The sequence below is a fragment of the Dicentrarchus labrax genome, unplaced genomic scaffold (assembly GCF_905237075.1).
Source record: "Dicentrarchus labrax unplaced genomic scaffold, dlabrax2021, whole genome shotgun sequence".
In the NCBI taxonomy this organism is placed as follows: Eukaryota; Metazoa; Chordata; class Actinopteri; family Moronidae; genus Dicentrarchus; species Dicentrarchus labrax.
Window position 1 is genome coordinate 31,353,132 of NW_026136711.1, and position 20,139 is coordinate 31,373,270.

The 20,139-nt window shown below is 37.7% G+C and overlaps 1 protein-coding gene, 1 long non-coding RNA gene and 1 pseudogene across 4 annotated transcripts; 2 read left to right on the forward strand and 1 right to left on the reverse strand.

Moving 5' to 3' along the window:
• The first annotated feature begins 262 nt into the window (after positions 1 to 262).
• LOC127371329 (deoxyribonuclease-1) lies at positions 263 to 19,943 on the forward strand. 3 transcript variants are annotated; one of them, XM_051414078.1, is made up of 10 exons: positions 263 to 416; positions 5,399 to 5,484; positions 5,810 to 5,898; positions 6,297 to 6,383; positions 6,686 to 6,798; positions 6,956 to 7,068; positions 7,381 to 7,538; positions 7,635 to 7,731; positions 8,108 to 8,183; positions 19,556 to 19,943. In XM_051414078.1, exons 2-10 carry the CDS (start codon positions 5,404 to 5,406, stop codon positions 19,612 to 19,614), a joined length of 873 nt encoding a protein of 290 aa, XP_051270038.1. In that variant the 5' UTR covers positions 263 to 416; positions 5,399 to 5,403; the 3' UTR covers positions 19,615 to 19,943. The 3 variants fall into 3 exon arrangements, with proteins under 3 accessions (XP_051270038.1, XP_051270037.1, XP_051270036.1); XM_051414077.1 differs by lacking the exon at positions 19,556 to 19,943 and adding an exon at positions 8,580 to 9,224; XM_051414076.1 differs by lacking the exon at positions 19,556 to 19,943 and adding an exon at positions 8,620 to 9,224.
• Positions 10,753 to 12,780, reverse strand: LOC127371340 (uncharacterized). Its single transcript, XR_007886391.1, has 2 exons — positions 12,105 to 12,780; positions 10,753 to 11,190 (listed from the first exon to the last, which is right to left on the reverse strand). It is a non-coding gene; the product is annotated as an uncharacterized LOC127371340 (long non-coding RNA).
• On the forward strand, positions 10,983 to 19,943 carry LOC127371337 (deoxyribonuclease gamma-like; annotated as a pseudogene).
• Positions 19,944 to 20,139: the final 196 nt, after the last annotated feature.

Sequence of the window (20,139 nt, forward strand, 5' to 3'; positions counted from 1 at the left end):
AACCAAGAGCTGACAAACATCCTCTCTCTCACACACACAAACACATTTAATGCCCACATTCATGGCCTTCTTTTTTTGTTTTGAGATCATAAAGACCAGATGATATCCTCTTACACACACGCACACCTTTTTCTTAAACACATGCAACAGGAAACCTTATGGAGGGCGGGTTCACTTTGTCTGTCTCTGTCTAGCTCCTGCTATTGGTTGGCTTTGGACCAATCACACAGCCTGTGGTCACCCACTATAGAATGTTTTGCCCCTGGCAGTTACTACAGATCTAACCAGTAGCATTCGTTGTAAAGCCAGCAGGGGTTTTCCCTTCTCTTTCTTCACTTTAAAAACAATCCTTACTGGGAATAAGCTACCCTGATCGAAGGTCCTGTCAGCAGCAGCAGATTCTCCTCCTCCGGCAGGTGAGAAACCATTCGTCTTCTTGTGTGTGTTTCCTCACATTGAGCTGAATACCTGAGAGGATTTACATGTCAATGTAGGTGTAAAAGAACAGGTGAAATATGAGAGTTGAGTCAGATCTGAGTTACCGGTAGTTTTTGACTATGATACATTTACTACAGTGTGAAAAGTTTACATACAAAGTGTTAGTAGTGGTGGTATTAATAAGAAGGGTCCCTGTCAGAGTTCATGTATAGATGTCTCAACAAACTGAGACAAAGAGATATGAGAACATCTTTTATGAGTAAATGTAGAATCTGAATTAAGGGTTCCTCTTCAGTAGATACTGGTCAGCATGCCCCCCAGTTTGGAGAAGCAGTCAGGAGTACTGTGGACTGTGTGCATGTTGTTACTAATACTGCTATGCTAATGTACTTTTACTTACAAGTAAGAATCCTGCTTTGACTATTTATACACAGTGGTATTTCTACATGTACTACTCGGGTCTTTTACTTTTTAAAGTAAAATGAGTACTTCCTCCATCACTGAAAGGATTTGGTCTACAGCTGTGGAATGTAGTCGACACTGAACAAAGAAATAACAGTGAAACCTGAGGATCCCAGTAAGCTGCTGGTTGTCATACTGTATTCCTCTGTTCAAATATTTGAGCCTTCACACTGTTTAGCTGCTGACGACAGGTAGAGATAGATATTTATGATGCTACATGATGATCACATGAGAAAACCAAATGGCTGCGTTAAAGATGGAGAGACAACTTTTACTTTGATCCTTTGAACTTTATCACTAGTGGGGGAAAAAAGTCAGTTTGTCCTAAAGAAAGGTCACATTGTTTCTATAGGGTTATCATGCTTTGTTAACATTATTAAGTGTTGAACAAGCAGAAGATTTGGGGCTGATGTAAATAAAGGGAATTTGTGAGAATGCCTAAAAAGAACGTATGTTTACATTTTACTGACAAAGCAAAGGAGCAAAAGGAGAAAGTAATAAGATATGATGTACCTTTTATTGATTAGACACAGCAGCAATGGGACATTATAAAGCCTCAAAGCCCACCAGGGTGGATGGAGGGGTCCACAAAGAGTTAGACTTTGACACACAGGAGACAAAAGATTAGTTTCTTTCAAACATGGAGATAAACTCTAATCCAGTTGTTCTGTGCCTCAGAGAAAACTGATAGTTGAATCAACCCGGCTTTTGAAAGAATGCTACACAAGTTGAGGTTTCTGTTTTACTTCTATTATTAACTCCACTATAATAGTTATTGGCTTTGTTACTAGATGGTTGTGCAGAAGGAATGTGGTTGTGATAGTGAAAATAATCATTTTGGAATTGAAGACATCTTGTAGTTGAAGATTGCAACTCTGTCGCTCCACCCTCCAAAGCACAAAATGGTGGTCTCAATGGAAGGCGACCCACGGTGACTGTAGATATAAAAGGCTCATATTAAGGTAAAAAAAAAAGCACAATGATTCCTATATTAGGGTGATTATACACTAATGAAAACACTGGACCTTTAAGTGAGCAGTGAAGCCACGTCTTTCCCACAGAAAATATAAACTTACAGCGACTTTTTGAGGGGTAAAAAATTGGATCTTGCTACATGACTGTGAAGTTCTAATGCAGGTAAAGTTCATGAGCTCCTAAAAAGTCCCTGCTGCCAAAAACAGTCTTGGTACATGGGGCCCCATTCACCTCCATCTTTAAGCTGAGTCCTTGCTGTAGTGGCCCATGGTTCGGATCCGACCTGCGGCCCTTTGCCATGTGTCATCCTCTCTTTCTCTCTCCCCCCTTTTCTGTCACTATCAATTAAAGGCAATAAAAGCTCCAAAAACAAATAAATAAATAAAAAAGATGGATGTGAAAGCAGAAATCCAGTCGTCAAACGTCCTTTCTGTCATTACAGACTGTTTTACGGTTACAGCAGATAGGACATCGCTTGTATGTGAATCACCAGCATGTGAAAACAAACGGCTGCAACAGTCTGAACATTTCATTTTCATAAGAGGTAAAACTCGTCAGGACAACAATGATATCTGATCCCAGTGTTTACAACAACGTCAGTATGCATTAGTACCGAGGAAGCGTCTGCTTTGTGTGTGTTGGCACGATGTGGCTGTTATGAGCTGCCGTATACTGATCACCTGACTGAGCAGAAAGAAAAATACAAACTAGTCCAACAACCTGTACAACACAAATGCAAATACCCTGTTACTAAGGGAACTTGTTGTTTAAGTACCTGTCGAACCACAACGGGCAATCAAGGAGTGACAAGAGGGCGAGCACGTAACACAACATACACATAGATCCAGGGCTGCAAATAACAACTACAGCCAATATTTCATTATCTGTATTATTCATACAAAATATTTTCTCCATCAGTCAATTCGATACATTTAAAAAAGGATTCTCATCAACTGGTTTCAAACCAATCAAAGGAAAACTGGTAAATACTCCTATTAAAGAGGCTGGAAGCACATAATTAGTCAATTAGTCTTGTTTCAACAATGACTTAAATGATCAAATACGTTAAAACATAAACCTAATTGATCTATTACTTCCTTAGATGTAGTCATAATAAAAATAATTTATAACATAGGCCATGGTTTACAGTGTAATTTATATGTCATAATCAGGAGCCAATCAAATATTTACCAGTTCTGTTACTTAAATTCAGTTACAGTGGAAGAAGACTATGAGGAACAAAACTTCCTGTAAGAGCGGTTATATTATATTTTATTATATTATATTTTATACAAAGAAATTGCTATTTCAATCGGCAAATAATTAACTATTTTTAACACCATTTCATGTAGCAGACACAGCACAGACACATGCATACATAGCACATTTATAAACAACACAAACAACTGATGTTTACTGCTGTGAGCTGTGTGTGTGTGATCTACGTCAGACTTGAAAAGAGGTTTATGCTCCTTGATAGATGGCAATGATTACAAGTCAATAACATTCCTGTGGTGAGACACTAAACTGCAGGGACACACTGTGTTTCCTCAGGTGGCTCATTGCTGCCTTTATGTTACATATGCTGTTACATAATACTGTATTTGACCATGTGTAGCTGCCTTGGTAGTGTTAACTGAATCCCTTTTAATCTTTGTGTATTGAGTTTATTAAAAGTAAAACTGAGCTCTTAATATTGTTATTGATTAAAGGTGACTACTAAGATACTGAGGATGAGGTAGTAGTAATAATAATAATAATAATAATAATAATAATAATAATATATTTTTTTGTACCTTTTTTACATATTTTTGTACCTATACACATTACTGTGCACTTTACTGCTTTGCACTTCTGGTTAGACGCTAACTGCATTTCGTTGCCTTGTACCTTTACTTGTGCAATGACAAAGTTGAATCGAATCGAATCTAATTTAATAATACCTTTATCTATATAGCACATTTTAAAAACAAGGTCAAACTGAGGCAGAGGAAGAAATAATTAACAAAATGATAAAATATGGTAGAGGGAAGACAATGATGATGAAAGTTAAGAACGGTGAAAGTGATTACTATTTTATTATTATTATTATTATTATTATTATTATTATTTATTACAAAACAAAATGGAATTAAATGTTAATATATATATATATATATATATATATAACTAGCAGAATAGAAGCTGTAATAATAAAATAAAACTATAACAGTAGGCTTTAGAAAGTGATTTAAAAGAAGTCACTGATTCTGCAAACCGTTTTCATCAGGCAGAGTCGAGGCTCGAGGGGCGCTGATGGTAATAGTCACCTTTAGATTTAAGCTTACAGCCAGAAGGGCCCCAGCGGAGGACCTGAGGCTGTGAACGGGCTCTTAAGGGGATCATTTCTGCTATGTAGCTTGGGGCCAGGCTCAGACGTGCTTTAAAAGTAAAATCTTAAAATCAATTCTAAAACAAACAGGGAGCCAGTGGAGAGACGCCAGAGGTTGGAGGGAACTGATGTCGTTGGTAATAAGCCAAAGAATGAATATTTTTTATTATAAAAAAGTCTATTTGAGGATTAGAATGTTTTTATCATTAATTTGAATGAAAACAATAATATTATGAGACAGACTTTATGAGAAAAGGTTATGTTTCTAATACAATGTTGATTTACATTCTACTAGTAAACAGGAGAGAGGTAAAGCTGAGGGGTAGATTATGGGGTGTGCTGTGTTGATGTAAAGCAGATGGCCCGGTCAGATCAGTGATGGGGGATTTGGGAGTGGCCGTCTTAAAAACACAGAACCAGTCTGAACACGTCCTGCATGTTTCCTTCAGTTGTTTATGGTTGAAACACTGATCATTGAGTTAGTTTAGGGAGAATTCAGAAAGCAGCTCACTCATTTAAGGATGTTTTTTTTTTTATTAATTTAAATTTCTAATGGTTATTATTTTTGGGTTGTATTTCATAATCATTTGTTCTTTTGTTCTTTTCATGTGGTTCAAGTTAAACTCTTCTTCAGTTTTTTTACCCTCACTCGACTATTCCTGGGTTCTTCTGTAATTATAACTTAGCTTTTTGAACAAATATTGAGAAAGAAATGTTGATAAATGAGAGAAATTATCCCAATTAATCTCAATTAAATCGCCTCTAATTCATTCGAGTTGTCTTTGACATTGTATCATGCTTATCTTCAGTTGACATGACATGTTTTGAACATGAAGAAGTAAATGTGACACCTGCTGTGCTTTCAGACTCAAACAGTACTACTGTTGGTGCCAGCAGTATTTTTTACAGCGTCTACTTGAGCCATTACAAACATGTTTTCATTGTGTACAGTGTGAATGGAGCTTGTTACACACACCTCAGGCAAGTTGAGCTGAAAAGCTGTCAGATTTTATGAGACACGGCTGTATACACACATAGATGTAACACATTGTTTGATGTACACACAGTAATACCACACATGCCTGCACACGTTCAGACGCACTCGTTAAAAAGCCAAAATTGTTTCCCTTCTCTTTCTTTTTTTCTCTGCAGCCACCATGAAAATAGCATCTTTCAACATCCAGAAGTTTGGAAAAAACAAAGTGTCAGACCCAGACGTCCTAAATATCCTGGTTAAGGTAACAACAACAACACACACACACACACACACACACACACACACACTCTATTACCTGCTCCTATCAAAAATGTGTTTATTTTACATGTAAAAAGTCGTGTTTTGAGCTCAGATTGACTTTTTGTCACATACAGAATATAAAATAAATAAAATAAAATAAATGAAGGATTATTTGACTTTTTTTTTTTCTGTACCTGACAAAGAGTCAACTTGTGTTTTCTTGGAATAGCAACCAGAAGATTAAAGACAAAACCAGAAATTTAACAAACAACAAAATGATTGGGCCTCTCTCTCTCTCTCTCTCTCTCTCTCTCTTTGCCTCCCAGGTTATATCTCGATATGACATCATTGTGATCCTGGAGGTGGTGGACATCAGTGGAGAGTCTGTAAAAATCCTCCTGGATTCACTCAACACGTGAGTTATTATTGTTATTACTATTATTATTATTATTATTATTATTTAGATCAAGACATCAGTTCCTCAACATTGCAGTTTTCTACATGTAGTGCTTCTTACGGCAAAATAATAAAAACAAGACTAAAGTCTCACAAAGTCCCTGATGTTGGGATGCTAACAATGCTAAACCATGTTCACCATATTAGTTTAGTACAGCTGAGACTGATGGGAATGTTATTATAGTTTTAGTTATATATATAGTTAGTTTAGTCACAAACCAAAGTAATGGACAAATTAGAAGTTGATGATGAGTGATGATGGCGCTAGATCACCAAAGTGAACATTAGTTTGATCTAACTTTGAAGCTATGCTGTCTGTCTGTCTGTCTGTCTGTTTGTGTCTGTCTGTCTGTCCAGATCCGACAGGACACATCACTACACTCTGAAGATCAGCAGTCGTCTGGGCCGAACGCGCTACAAGGAGCAGTTCATGTTCCTGTACAGGTGAGCGTTCACCTGCAGCAGATTCTCACTGACTCCCCCATAAATATGACCAACTGAGTTATAAAGGAGGTCAGAGTCTGTACAGCAGTTTGTCAGAACATCACTCTGGGACAGTTTCCCAAACCCACTAGGGGTCACTAAAGCTTACGGTTAGAACAATTGCGGAGCATACAGAAGAAGCCTTTTAAAAATAAACACACAATACAGAGAAACAACTGTAATCCAAATAGGATTGTTGAGATGAGTAATTTACGGTGTGTGTGTGTGTGCGTGTGTGTGTGTGTGTGTGTGTGTGTGTGTAGGGATGACATGGTGGACTTGGTGGGCTCCTATCAGTTTGATGACCAGGTGACTGAAGGTGGAGACGTTTTTGCTAGAGATCCCTACATCCTGCGATTCAGATGCCTCAACACAGGTAAAAGACGTCTGTCATGCACAGAAAAGAATAAATAAAGGTTTTTAGAGAGGAAGAAATATCGTCAGAAAGATATAAACACTTTGTTCTAAAGGGGTGTGTGTGTGTGTGTGTGTGTGTGTGTGTGTGTGTGTGTGTGTGTGTGTGTCCACCACAGTGCTGAAGGACCTAGTGATGATCCCAGTTCACACCAAACCAGACGACTCGGAGAAGGAGCTGGATGAGCTCTACGATGTCTTCCAGCACGTCAAGAAGAAGTGGAGAACCGATGTAAGGACATGACATCATCAATTCACTGACAGTGCTAACAATGCAATCAATCAATCAATCAATCAATCAATCAATCAATCAGTCAGTCATCTAAAACAGTCATTCCCAAACATGGTTCCAGTATCCGAGAGGATGAAACAGCTGAACTAATAAAAAAAAAAAATTCATGTCTGTCAGAAAAATGTGTACCACTTTAAAATAAGTTTTATTTCATAACAATTCAACATTATAAGTAAAAGTGTTGTTAGGTGCACATCTATAAATGGACACTGTTGTTGTTGTGGTTGATGTTCTTCCACCTCTTTGCTCTAGAACGTGATGATCCTGGGCGACTTCAATGCGGACGGCCTGTACGTCTCCAAGAAGGAAATGAAGGGCATCCGTATCCGTAGCGACAAGAACTTCCACTGGCTGATTGGAGATGATGTCGACACCACGGCGAGCAACCGAAACGACCACACATACGACAGGTAACTGGAAAACGTAATGTCATTGTCCATAAGGATAACCTACTGTATGTAGTGTGAACATCTCAAGAGACTGACTGACTGTTCTTGTCTATTCAGGATAGTGGTGTACGGAGACGACATGCTCCAGGCTGTGGTACCAAACTCTGCCAAACCCTTCAACTTCCAGAAGGCATATGGACTCAGTGAGGAGCAGGTCTGTTGTGGTTTCACAAAGAAAGCTTAAAATGAATTATTGTTCTTAAGAGCCTTAGTCTGAAAGTCTGACCTCAGCATTACAGAAAAGGTAAAATCACCAAATTCAATTGGGTGGTACCGGCCATTCATTATTTGTACACAGTAGTTGCACCCTGTTAGTGGGTGTGACTATTCTGTAACAACTAATCTCTACATAAGAACTAGTTTGTGTGGTGCAATCAGTTGTTTAGTGAACTAGAACAGCTTCTGCAGCCGGCAACTGGTTTGATTCTGGCCAACACAACTTGGTTCACATTCATCCAGAATAATATAATGACCCACACAATTTAATTTATCATTCATTGTCAATTAATAAATAATGGTTTATTTCGCAGGCTCTGAAAGTGAGCGACCATTATCCTGTGGAAGTGGAGATGAAGGCCATAAATAAGAACACAGATGTGGAGGAAGGTAACCAGCACAAGTTACTTTTTACCATTATGTGCAACTGCTGCTACTACTTATTGTAAAATCAATGTTTAATTCTTGTTAAATTATGTTATGTAAAAAAACTATTTGGCAACACTAGCTGACTAATAACTTTTGTTCAGCCAGCCTGTTTCTGCTTTTTGTTCCATGAAACCAACGAGCTATTCTGTGTTCATTGTTGAGCTTTAGAGGTTCTTTTAGGGGGATTTTATTTGTGTTGTTGGACAGACAGAGGATCTGTCCAAGTAAAATCTAACCTAGTTAACTAGCTAACTCTATATTTTACAGATAGATATGAGAGTGGTAACTGAAGGTGTATTTCCCAAAATGCTGAACTATTCCTCTAAAACTGAGCCTTCCCAACCTGCGCTGGTGTAGCTGCAGGACTCTGTGGATTATGTGTGTTTTTTTGGCGCAGGTCTGGACGGTCAGATTGAGCCCCGGGGCCCTGTGGTCGTGGACGCGGGTCTGCTGGAGCTGAAGAGAGGAAACCTGCTGCTGGAGAGAGAGAAGCTCAGTCTGGAGATCCAGATTCTGCGGGCCAAGTTGGCCAAGATGGCCCGCAGTGATGAACTTTAAACTGAGGAGGCCAGATCCATCCAAAACACCCAACAGAACAATAAACTCCTAACTTAACCCAGGTGAACCAGTGTTCAAGTTGCCCGTCACACCAGACACTGCGAGTTCACTGGACGCTGCAGATGTTCTGGGTGCACACTTTACCTCAGGAACCCTCCTGATCTCTTGATGACTGCTATCCCTCGTCAATATGAACTAACACAACACTTTTCACGAAGTGTTTTTGATGTTTTGACTGAATCAAGGTGCCACGTTGTCTGTCTTGTTTCCTCCAAGCTGCACACATGGTGAAATAAAATATAATAAGCTCATTTGTTACACAAACTAATTCTTATACGGATACCTCAACAAGACCAAATGTGCCAGGTTTGAGCCTTGGTTGAGTTTAATCCAACATCTTTTTAAACCGTGTGCTCAATCTGTAAGTGGCATCGTCTTATAAAAGGTCTAATGTGCAACATTTAGGAGGATCTATTAGCAGAAATTGAATATAATATGTGTAACTGTGTTTTTATAATATGAATTTAAAAGAAAATCTTTGTTTTTGTTACCTTAGAATGAGCTGTTTATATCTACAGACATTTTGGGCCCTCCATGGAGGCCACCGTGTCGAACTGCCATGTTTCTACAGTTTCTCCCACACGTTTGGAAGGGGAAGGTGAAGCGAGGGAGTCGCCATCTGCAACTACACTGCTATATGCCACTAAATCCTACACACTGGACCTTTTAAAGCAGTACTGTTTTATATAGAGAGGTGTTTCTAATATTAAGTCCCTAACACGTAATATATAAAATGGAGTCGACACCTCTCTAAACATTATGAGCTTCATTAACGTTGGAATTACTGTTGTATTAAACTGTATTACTTAATAAACTGGGAACTGAAAACCAACATGCACACTAGTTTTTTTTTCTCTACCAGCTGATACAAAACTGATACCATCACTTGTGTAGATAGATACCCTGTGGAGTTCCAGTGCTATGTTTTTATGAACAGGTGGTGAAATGATACACATTATTTTACTGTGTAATAGAACTTAGTATGGACATAATAAGAAACTTTTCTGCAAATGTGTTACCAGGGAGGAAATGTCAGTTAACCCTGAAGGATACAAAATGAACGTAAATTTAACTACCTTTAAATCCAAAATATTATAAATACACATCAATGAAATCTCATGTGTATTGTAAATACAGCTTTTGTGTGACTGTAGACAAAAGTTATCACAAAAATCAATTTCTCTAACTTGAGAACTCTACAAATGATTTCACCCTTTTTATTCTCTATTTATCATCGTGTTGTAACTGAAGCTTTTATAAAGATTGTAATGTACCGAAGCAAATAGTCTCATTTGTCCTCCTTTTGAGAAAATAACAAAAAAGGTCCGCCTTTTGACAAATTACCTTGTTAGTTTAATACTTATTGTCTAAAAATGTGTGTCAAAATAATAATTTCATTGGTTACATTTTCGTGTGGTGACCTATTAACACATGGCCAATTTAAATATTCAAATGAGCCATGCGCAGTTGCTACCACCAGGTTGTCAATCAAGCTCTCAGCTACAGAGAAGTAACGTTAGCTCAGCATCTTTTTCAAAATAAAGGTATTAAGAACAGTAAGCTGTAATTCGAACCTACATTTAAAATAAAATATGTTACATTAAAGTGTTTCATGCGACCATGATGAATAAAAAACATACTTAATACCAAGCATTTTTACTGCACCAATTTGGAGAAATTCAACAATAAAAGTCCATATTTGTACAACCAACAACCTACATTAGCTCCTGTTATGTTCTCTGTAGCTGAGAGCTTGATTGAAAGCCTGGTGGTAGCTACTGCATGAGCGCATGTTGAATCAACACATGGCTCATTTGAATATTTAAATTAGCCATGTGTTGATAGGTCACACAGGAAAATGTAACCAATGAAATTACTTATTTACTCACCAGGAAAAAAAATAAACCATAACAAGCAGTAAAACATTTATTGTATAACTTTAGTTACTGTGTTAATTCAGATTCATAATACGAAATATAAAAAACAAGAGAGGAATTATTATATCACACCTTTTTCTTAAACACATGCAACAGGAAACCTTATGGAGGGCGGGTTCACTTTGTCTGTCTCTGTCTAGCTCCTGCTATTGGTTGGCTTTGGACCAATCACACAGCCTGTGGTCACCCACTATAGAATGTTTTGCCCCTGGCAGTTACTACAGATCCAACCAGTAGCATTCGTTGTAAAGCCAGCAGGGTTTTCCCTTCTCTTTCTTCACTTTAAAAACAATCCTTACTGGGAATAAGCTACCCTGATCGAAGGTCCTGTCAGCAGCAGCAGATTCTCCTCCTCCGGCAGGTGAGAAACCATTCGTCTTCTTGTGTGTGTTTCCTCACATTGAGCTGAATACCTGAGAGGATTTACATGTCAATGTAGGTCTAAAAGAACAGGTGAAATATGAGAGTTGAGTCAGATCTGAGTTACCGGTAGTTTTTGACTATGATACATTTACAACAGTGTGAAAAGTTTACATACAAAGTGTTAGTAGTGGTGGTATTAATAAGAAGGGTCCCTGTCAGAGTTCATGTATGTATGACAAGGAGATATAAGAACATCTTTTATGAGTAAATGTAGAATCTGAATTAAGGGTTCCTCTACAGTAGATACTGGTCAGCATGCCCCACAGTTTGGAGAAGCAGTCAGGAGTACTGTGGACTGTGTGCAATGTTGTTACTAATACTGCTATGCTAATGTACTTTTACTTACAAGTAAGAATCCTGCTTTGACTATTTATACACAGTGGTATTTCTACATGTACTACTCAGGTCTTTTACTTTAGTAACTTTGGTCTACAGCTTTGGTCTACAGCTGTGGAATGTAGTCGACACTGAACAAAGAAATAACAGTGAAACCTGAGGATCCCAGTAAGCTGCTGGTTGTCATACTGTATTCCTCTGTTCAAATATTTGAGCCTTCACACTGTTTAGCTGCTGACGACAAGTAGAGGATCCGATATTTATGATGCTACATGATGATCACATGAGAAAACCAAATGGCTGCGTTAAAGATGGAGAAACAACTTTTACTTTGATCCTTTGAACTTTATCACTAGTGAGGGGAAAAAGTCAGTTTGTCCTAAAGAAAGGTCACATTGTTTCTATAGGGTTATCATGCTTTGTTAACATTATTAACTGTTGGACAAGCAGAAGATTTGGGGCTGATGTAAATAAAGGGAATTTGTGAGAATGCCTAAAAAGAACGTATGTTTACATTTTACTGACAAAGCAAAGGAGCAAAAGGAGAAAGTAATAAGATATGATGTACCTTTTATTGATTAGACACAGCAGCAATGGGACATTATAAAGCCTCAAAGCCCACCAGGGTGGATGGAGGGGTCCACAAAGAGTCAGACTTTGACACACAGGAGACAAAACATTGGTTTCTTTCAAACATGGAGATAAACTCTAATCCAGTTGTTCTGTGCCTGTCGGTGGTGGATCAGAAAATGATCAGTTTAAACATTTTTGTGACAGTAATTTATAACAGTTTTGGAAAGCATTGAATAAAAATAGAAGATAAGGGAGTCATAAATATGTCACAATATGAATTGTTTGATTTGATTGTTGTTGGACCGACTATTTAAAACCAAGCATCTTCCACATCCAGAGTGGCTCACATGAATAAAATAAAACTGAATTTCAGCAGTGTCACGGTCTGTAGCTGTTCATTGTGTCAGAAACAGGATGGGTTGGTTTTGAGATTAAACAGATTTTTGAGATTACAGTTAGACGTTGGGCTCAGAGAAAACTGTTGCGGCCCTGATGTCAAAAACAAAATGTTATAAAACAATTCAGAAAGAGTTTCATCAATAGAGAAAAGTTCAGTTTTTTTCTCTTGCTGTTGCTTGCTCTTGCTTCCCAAGTCTTTATGTTGATATTGAACCAACCCGGAACTTTTGAAAGAATGCTACACAAGTTGAGGTTTCTGTTTTACTTCTATTATTAACTCACCCACAGTGACTGTACATATAAACAGCTCACATTAAGGTAAAAAACACAACAATTCCTATATTAGAGTGATTATACACTAATGAAAACACTGGACCTTTAAGTGAGCAGTGAAGCCACGTCTTTCCCACAGAAAATATAAACTTACAGCGACTTTTTGAGGTTAAAAAATTGGAACTTGCTACATGACTGTGAAGTTCAAATGCAGGTAAAGTTCATGAGCTCCTAAAAAGTCCCTGCTGCCAAAAACAGTCTTGGTACATGGGGCCCCATTCACCTCCATCTTTAAGCTGAGTCCTTGCTGTAGTGGCCCATGGTTCGGATCCGACCTGCGGCCCTTTGCCATGTGTCATCCTCTCTTTCTCTCTCCCCCCTTTTCTGTCACTATCAATTAAAGGCAATAAAAGCTCCAAAAACAAACAAATAAATAAAAAAGATGGATGTGAAAGCAGAAATCCAGTCGTCAAACGTCCTTTCTGTCATTACAGACTGTTTTATGGTTACAGCAGATAGGACATCGCTTGTATGTGAATCACCAGCATGTGAAAACAAACGGCTGCAACAGTCTGAACATTTCATTTTCATAAGAGGTCAAACTCGTCAGGACAACAATGATATCTGATCCCAGTGTTTACAACAACGTCAGTATGCATTAGTACAGAGGAAGCGTCTGCTTTGTGTGTGTTGGCACGATGTGGCTGTTATGAGCTGCAGTATACTGATCACCTGACTGAGCAGAAAGAAAAATACAAACTAGTCCGACAACCTGTACAACACAAATGCAAACACCCTGTTACTAAGGGAACTTGTTGTTTAAGTACCTGTCGAACCACAACGGGCAATCAAGGAGTGACAAGAGGGCGAGCACATAACACAACATACACATAGATCCAGGGCTGCAAATAACAACTACAGCCAATATTTCATTATCTGTATTATTCATACAAAATATTTTCTCCATCAGTCAATTCTATACATTTAAAAAAGGATTCTCATCAACTGGTTTGAAACCAATCAAAGGAAAACTGGTAAATACTCCTATTAAAGAGGCTGGAAGCAAATAATTCCTGTTAGTCTTGTTTCAACAATGACTTAAATGATCAAATACGTTAAAACATAAACCTAATTGATCTATTACTTCCTTAGATGTAGTCATAATAAAAATAATTTATAACATAGGCCATGGTTTACAGTGTAATTTATATGTCATAATCAGGAGCCAATCAAATATTTACCAGTTCTGTTACTTAAATTTAGTTACAGTGGAAGAAGACTATGAGGAACAAAACTTCCTCTTAGAGGAAAGAGGAAACCACCACAAAGTACCAGTAAGAGTGATTATATTATATGGTATTATATACAAAGAAATTGCTATTTAAATTGGTAAATACATTAAAATAATTAACAATTTTTAACAACAAACATTTCATGATTTTTTTCATGTTCAGCTGTCAGATTTTATGAGACACGGCTGTCTACACACACAGATTACAAAACAAAATGGAATTAACTGTGAATATAAAACTAGCAGAATAGAAGCTGTAAAAATAAAATAAAACTTTAATAATAGGCTTTAGAAAGTGATTTAAAAGAAGTCACTGATTCTGCAAACCAGCAGTAAGAAGCCGAAGTATGAATATTTTTTATTATAAAGTCTATTTGAGGATTAAAGTTATTGTTCAATATTACTAGAATAAAGTAAGAATGTTTTTATCATTAATTTAAAAGAAAACAATATTACGAGACAGACTTTATGAGAAAAGGTTATATTTCTAATCCTTAAAAACAGGAGAGAGGTAAAGCTTTAAAGGTCCAGTGGGTGACATTTAGGAGGATATATTGACAGAAATGTAATATAATATTCATTGAATACATAAACCTAATTACTCAAGTAAAAGTAGCCGGGTGTAAACAATACTGAATCAAAAGTCTTTATAAAAAATGTTGTGTTGATTTTGTTACTTACAGCCATACAGTCCTGAACATTCACAGCCTGGCTGTTAGTTATATAACATATATAAATATATATGGAGGTAAAGCTGAGAGGTGGATTATGGGGTGGAGTCTTTAGGGTGCTGTGTTGATCAGTCATGGGGGGATTTGGGAGTGGCTGTCTTAAAAACACAGAACCTGTCCGAACACGTCCTCCTGAATGTTTCCTTCAGTTGTTTTTTGTTGAAACACTGATCATTGAGTTAGTTTAGGGAGAATTCAGAAAGCAGCTCACTCATGAAATTGTATTTTTATTTTTGGGTTGTATTTCATAATTATTTGTTCTTTTGTTCTTTTCATGTGGTTCAAGTTAAAATTAAACTCTTCTTCAGTTTCTTTTACCCTCACTCGACTATTCCTGGGTTCTTCTGTAATTATTACTTAGCTTTTTGAACAAATATTGAGAAATAAATGTTGATAAATGAGAGAAATTATCCCAATTAATCTCATTAATCGCCTCTAATTCATTCGAGTTGTCTTTGACATTGTATCATGCTTATCTTCAGTTGACATGACATGTTTTGAACATGAAGAAGTAAATGTGACACCTGCTGTGCTTTCAGACTCAGACAGTACTACTGTTGGTGCCAGCAGTATTTTTTACAGCGTCTACTTGAGCCATTACAAATATGTTTTCATTGTGTACAGTGTGAATGGAGCTTGTTACACACACCTCAGGCAAGTTGAGCTGAAAAGCTGTCAGATTTTATGAGACACGGCTGTATACACACATAGATGTAACACATTGTTTGATGTACACACAGTAATACCACACATGCCTGCGCACGTTCAGACGCACTCGTTAAAAAGCCAAAATTGTTTCCCTTCTCTTTCTTTTTTTCTCTGCAGCCACCATGAAAATAGCATCTTTCAACATCCAGAAGTTTGGAAAAAACAAAGTGTCAGACCCAGACGTCCTAAATATCCTGGTTAAGGTAACAACAACACACACACACACACACACACACACACACACACACACACACACACTCTATGACCTGCTCCTATCAAAAATGTGTTTATTTTACATGTAAAAAGTCGTGTTTTGAGCTCAGATTGACTTTTTGTCACATACAGAATATAAAATAAATAAAATAAAATAAATTTTAAACTTTTTTTTTTCTGTACCTGACAAAGAGTCAACTTGTGTTTTCTTGGAATAGCAACCAGAAGATTAAAGACAAAACCAGAAATTTAACAAACAACAAAATGATTGGGGCTCTCTCTCTCTCTCTCTCTCTCTCTCTCTCTCTCTCTCTCTTTGCCTCCCAGGTTATATCTCGATATGACATCATTGTGATCCTGGAGGTGGTGGACATCAGTGGAGAGTCTGTAAAAATCCTCCTGGATTCACTCAACACGTGAGTTATTATTGTTATTACTATTATTATTATTTAGATCAAGACATCAGTTCCTCAACATTGCAGTTTTCTACATGTAGTGCTTCTTACGGCAAAATAATAAAAACAAGACTAAAGTCTCACAAAGTCCCTGATGTTGGGATGCTAACAATGCTAAACCATGTTCACCATATTAGTTTAGTACAGCTGAGACTGATGGGAATGTTATTATAGTTTTAGTTATATATATAGTTAGTTTAGTCACAAACCAAAGTAATGGACAAATTAGAAGTTGATGATGAGTGATGATGGCGCTAGATCACCAAAGTGAACATTAGTTTGATCTAACTTTGAAGCTATCTGCTGTCTGTCTGTGTGTCTGTGTCTGTCTGTCTGTCTGTCTGTCTGTGTCTGTCTGTCTTTCTGTGTGTCTGTCTGTCTGTCCAGATCCAACAGGACACATCACTACACTCTGAAGAACAGCAGTCGTCTGGGCCGAACGCGCTACAAGGAGCAGTTCATGTTCCTGTACAGGTGAGCGTTCACCTGCAGCAGATTCTCACTGACTCCCCCATAAATATGACCAACTGAGTTATAAAGGAGGTCAGAGTCTGTACAGCAGTTTGTCAGAACATCACTCTGGGACAGTTTCCCAAACCCACTAGGGGTCACTAAAGCAACAATCTTTTAAACACTCACCTCTTGTAGACGTGAAAAACGTTTGTAGCAGAATTCAAGTTAGATGCTAATTTGTGTGTGTGTGTGTGTGTGTGTGTGTGTGTGTGTGTGTGTGTGTGTGTGTGTGTGTAGGGATGGTGAAATTGGTGGGCTCCTATCAATTTGACGACCAGGCGACTAAAGGTGGAGACGTTTTGGATAGAGATCCCTACATCCTGCGATTCGAATGCCTCAACACAGGTAAAAGACGTCTGTCATGCACAGAATAGAATAAATACATTTCTTTAGAGAGGAAGAAATATCGTCAGAAAGATATAAACACTTTGTTCTAAAGGTGTGTGTGTGTGTGTGTGTGTGTGTGTGTGCGTGTGTGCGTGTGTGTCCACCACAGTGCTGAAGGACCTAGTGATGATCCCAGTTCACACCAAACCAGACGACTCGGAGAAGGAGCTGGATGAGCTCTACGATGTCTTCCGGCACGTCAAGAAGAAGTGGAGAACCAATGTAAGGACATGACATCATCAATGCACTGACGGTGCTAACAATGCAATCAATCAATCAATCAATCACTGAACTCATACAGTGATTCCCAAACACTGTTCCAGCTGAACTGATTAAAAGAAATACATAAAAAATCTAAATATCCAGTCAGCTATACACAGAACATTATGTGTTGTGATTAAGAGTGTGTGAAGCAAGCTATTACTTATATTACTAATAGTAAAGGAGGAACAGGTAAAGCTTGGGGGCCATTTACGGCCCTCTACCTCCCTTCCTACAGCCCCTTTATTCTAGTTGTTTATTATCAATTTAAACTACTCCTTTATATACACTTAAAATATTTTTTTTAATTTTTATGTATTTCACTTGATGCAAAATAATGTTAAAGAATAAACAGTTGATCAGAAGAGAGCTGGTTTTCGAAACCTTCATTTATTAGACTGTGAACAGAAATGATATAAAATTATGACATAAAAATATATAGAAACTGATGTTATCTAAATAAGGAACGTTTTTAAACACTATTTGTTGGTGGTAGTACGAATGATCTGATCTAACAGCAAAGACATGAAAACAATGTTCATGTCTGTCAGAAAAATGTGTACCTCTTTAAAATAAGTTCTATTTCATAACAATTCAACATTATAAGTAAAAGTGTTGTTAGGAGCACATATATAAATGGAAATTAGGCCCCTGTTGTTGTTGTGGTTGATGTTCTTCCACCTCTTTGCTCTAGAACGTGATGATCCTGGGCGACTTCAATGCGGACGGCCTGTACGTCTCCAAGAAGGAAATGAAGGGCATCCGTATCCGTAGCGACAAGAACTTCCACTGGCTGATTGGAGATGATGTCGACACCACGGCGAGCAACCGAAACGATCACACATACGACAGGTAACTGGAAAATGTAATGTCATTGTCCATAAGGATAACCTACTGTATGTAGTGTGAACATCTCAAGAGACTGACTGACTGTTCTTGTCTATTCAGGATAGTGGTGTACGGAGACGACATGCTCCAGGCTGTGGTACCAAACTCTGCCAAACCCTTCAACTTCCAGAAGGCATATGGACTCAGTGAGGAGCAGGTCTGTTGTGGTTTCACAAAGAAAGCTTAAAATGAATTATTGTGCTGTTCTTAAGAGCCTTAGTCTGAAAGTCTGACCTCAGCATTACAGAAAAGGTAAAATCACCAAATTCAATTGGGTGGTACCGGCTATTCATTATTTGTACACAGTAGTTGCACCCTGTTAGTGGGTGTGACTATTCTGTAACAACTAATCTCTACATAAGAACTGGTTTGTGTGGTGCAATCAGTTGTTTAGTGAACTAGAACAGCTTCTGCAGCCGGCAACTGGTTTGATTCTGTCCAACACAACTTGGTTCACCTTCATCCAGAATAATATAATGACTTTTTTTTTTATTGCCAATCAATTAAATAATGGTTTATTTCGCAGGCTCTGAAAGTGAGCGACCATTATCCTGTGGAAGTGGAGATGAAGTCCATAAATAAGTCAACAGATGCGTAGGAAGGTAACCAGCACAAGTTACTTACATTTTTACCATTATGTGCAACTGCTCCTGCTACTAATAATTGTATAAATCAATGTTTAATTCTTGTTAAATTATGTTATGTAAAAAAACTATTTGGCAACACTAGCTGACTAATAACTTTTGTTATTCTGTCCAAGTTAAATCTAGCCTAGCTGTTTTCACAATATGAATTTTCAAAAAATCGTTATGTTTTTGTTACCTTAGAATGAGCTGTTTATATCTACAGACATTTTGGGCCCTCCATGGAGGCCACCGTGTCGAACTGCCATGTTTCTACAGTTTCTCCCACACGTTTGGAAGGGGAAGGTGAAGCGAGGGAGTCGCCATCTGCAACTACACTGCTATATGCCACTAAATCCTACACACTGGACCTTTTAAAGCAGTACTGTTTTATATCGAGAGGTGTTTCTAATATTAAGTCCCTAACACGTAATATATAAAATGGAGTCGACACCTCTCTAAACATTATGAGCTTCATTAACGTTGGAATTACTGTTGTATTAAACTGTATTACTTAATAAACTAGGACCTCAGGCGAGTTGAGCTGAAAAGCTGTCAGATTTTATGAGACGCGGCTGTGTGCACACACAGATGTAACACATTGTTTGATGTACACACAGTAATAACACACATGCCTGCGCACGTTCAGACGCACTCGTTAAAAAGCCAAAATTGTTTCCCTTCTCTTTCGTTTTTCTCTGCAGCCACCATGAAAATAGCATCTTTCAACATCCAGAAGTTTGGAAAAAGTGTCTGGAACTGAAAACCAACATGCACACCAGTTTTTTCCCCGACCAGCTGACACCGTCACTTTGTAGATAGACACCCTGTGGAGTTAGGGTGATACACATCATTTACTGTGTGAAAGTCAGTGGTGAATTTAAGCAGTATGGACATAACGAAGGTCTCCATATATATAATATTTGCAACATTTGTTAGACTTCAAGAATATAAAACGCATGTAAACTTTACCTTTACAGGCAAATCATTTTAAATACACACCAGTTTTAAATTTCACTACTTTGCCTTATTGCTGCTGTATCAACCTGAATTTCTCCTGAGGGGGATAAATAAAGGAATATCTTATCTTAATCAAGTCTCATGTCTAATTAATACAGCTTAAGTTGTGTGACTGTAGACAAAGGTTATCACAACTCTAAATAAAGAACTGTCTGCAAATGATTTCAACCTTTTTATTCTCTATTTATTATCGTGTTGTAACTGAAGCTTTTATTTAAACGTATTGTACCAAAGCAAATTATTGATTTAAACTGAAACAGTTCATAAT

Excerpts from the sequence above, each read along its gene's own strand:
- LOC127371329 (XM_051414076.1), top strand. The coding sequence starts at position 5,404 with ATGAAAATAGCATCTTTCAACATCCAGAAGTTTGGAAAAAACAAAGTG. Across the intron at positions 5,485-5,809 it reads TCCTAAATATCCTGGTTAAG|GTTATATCTCGATATGACAT; the intron begins GTAACAACAACA and ends TTTGCCTCCCAG. Across the intron at positions 7,069-7,380 it reads AGAAGAAGTGGAGAACCGAT|AACGTGATGATCCTGGGCGA; the intron begins GTAAGGACATGA and ends TCTTTGCTCTAG.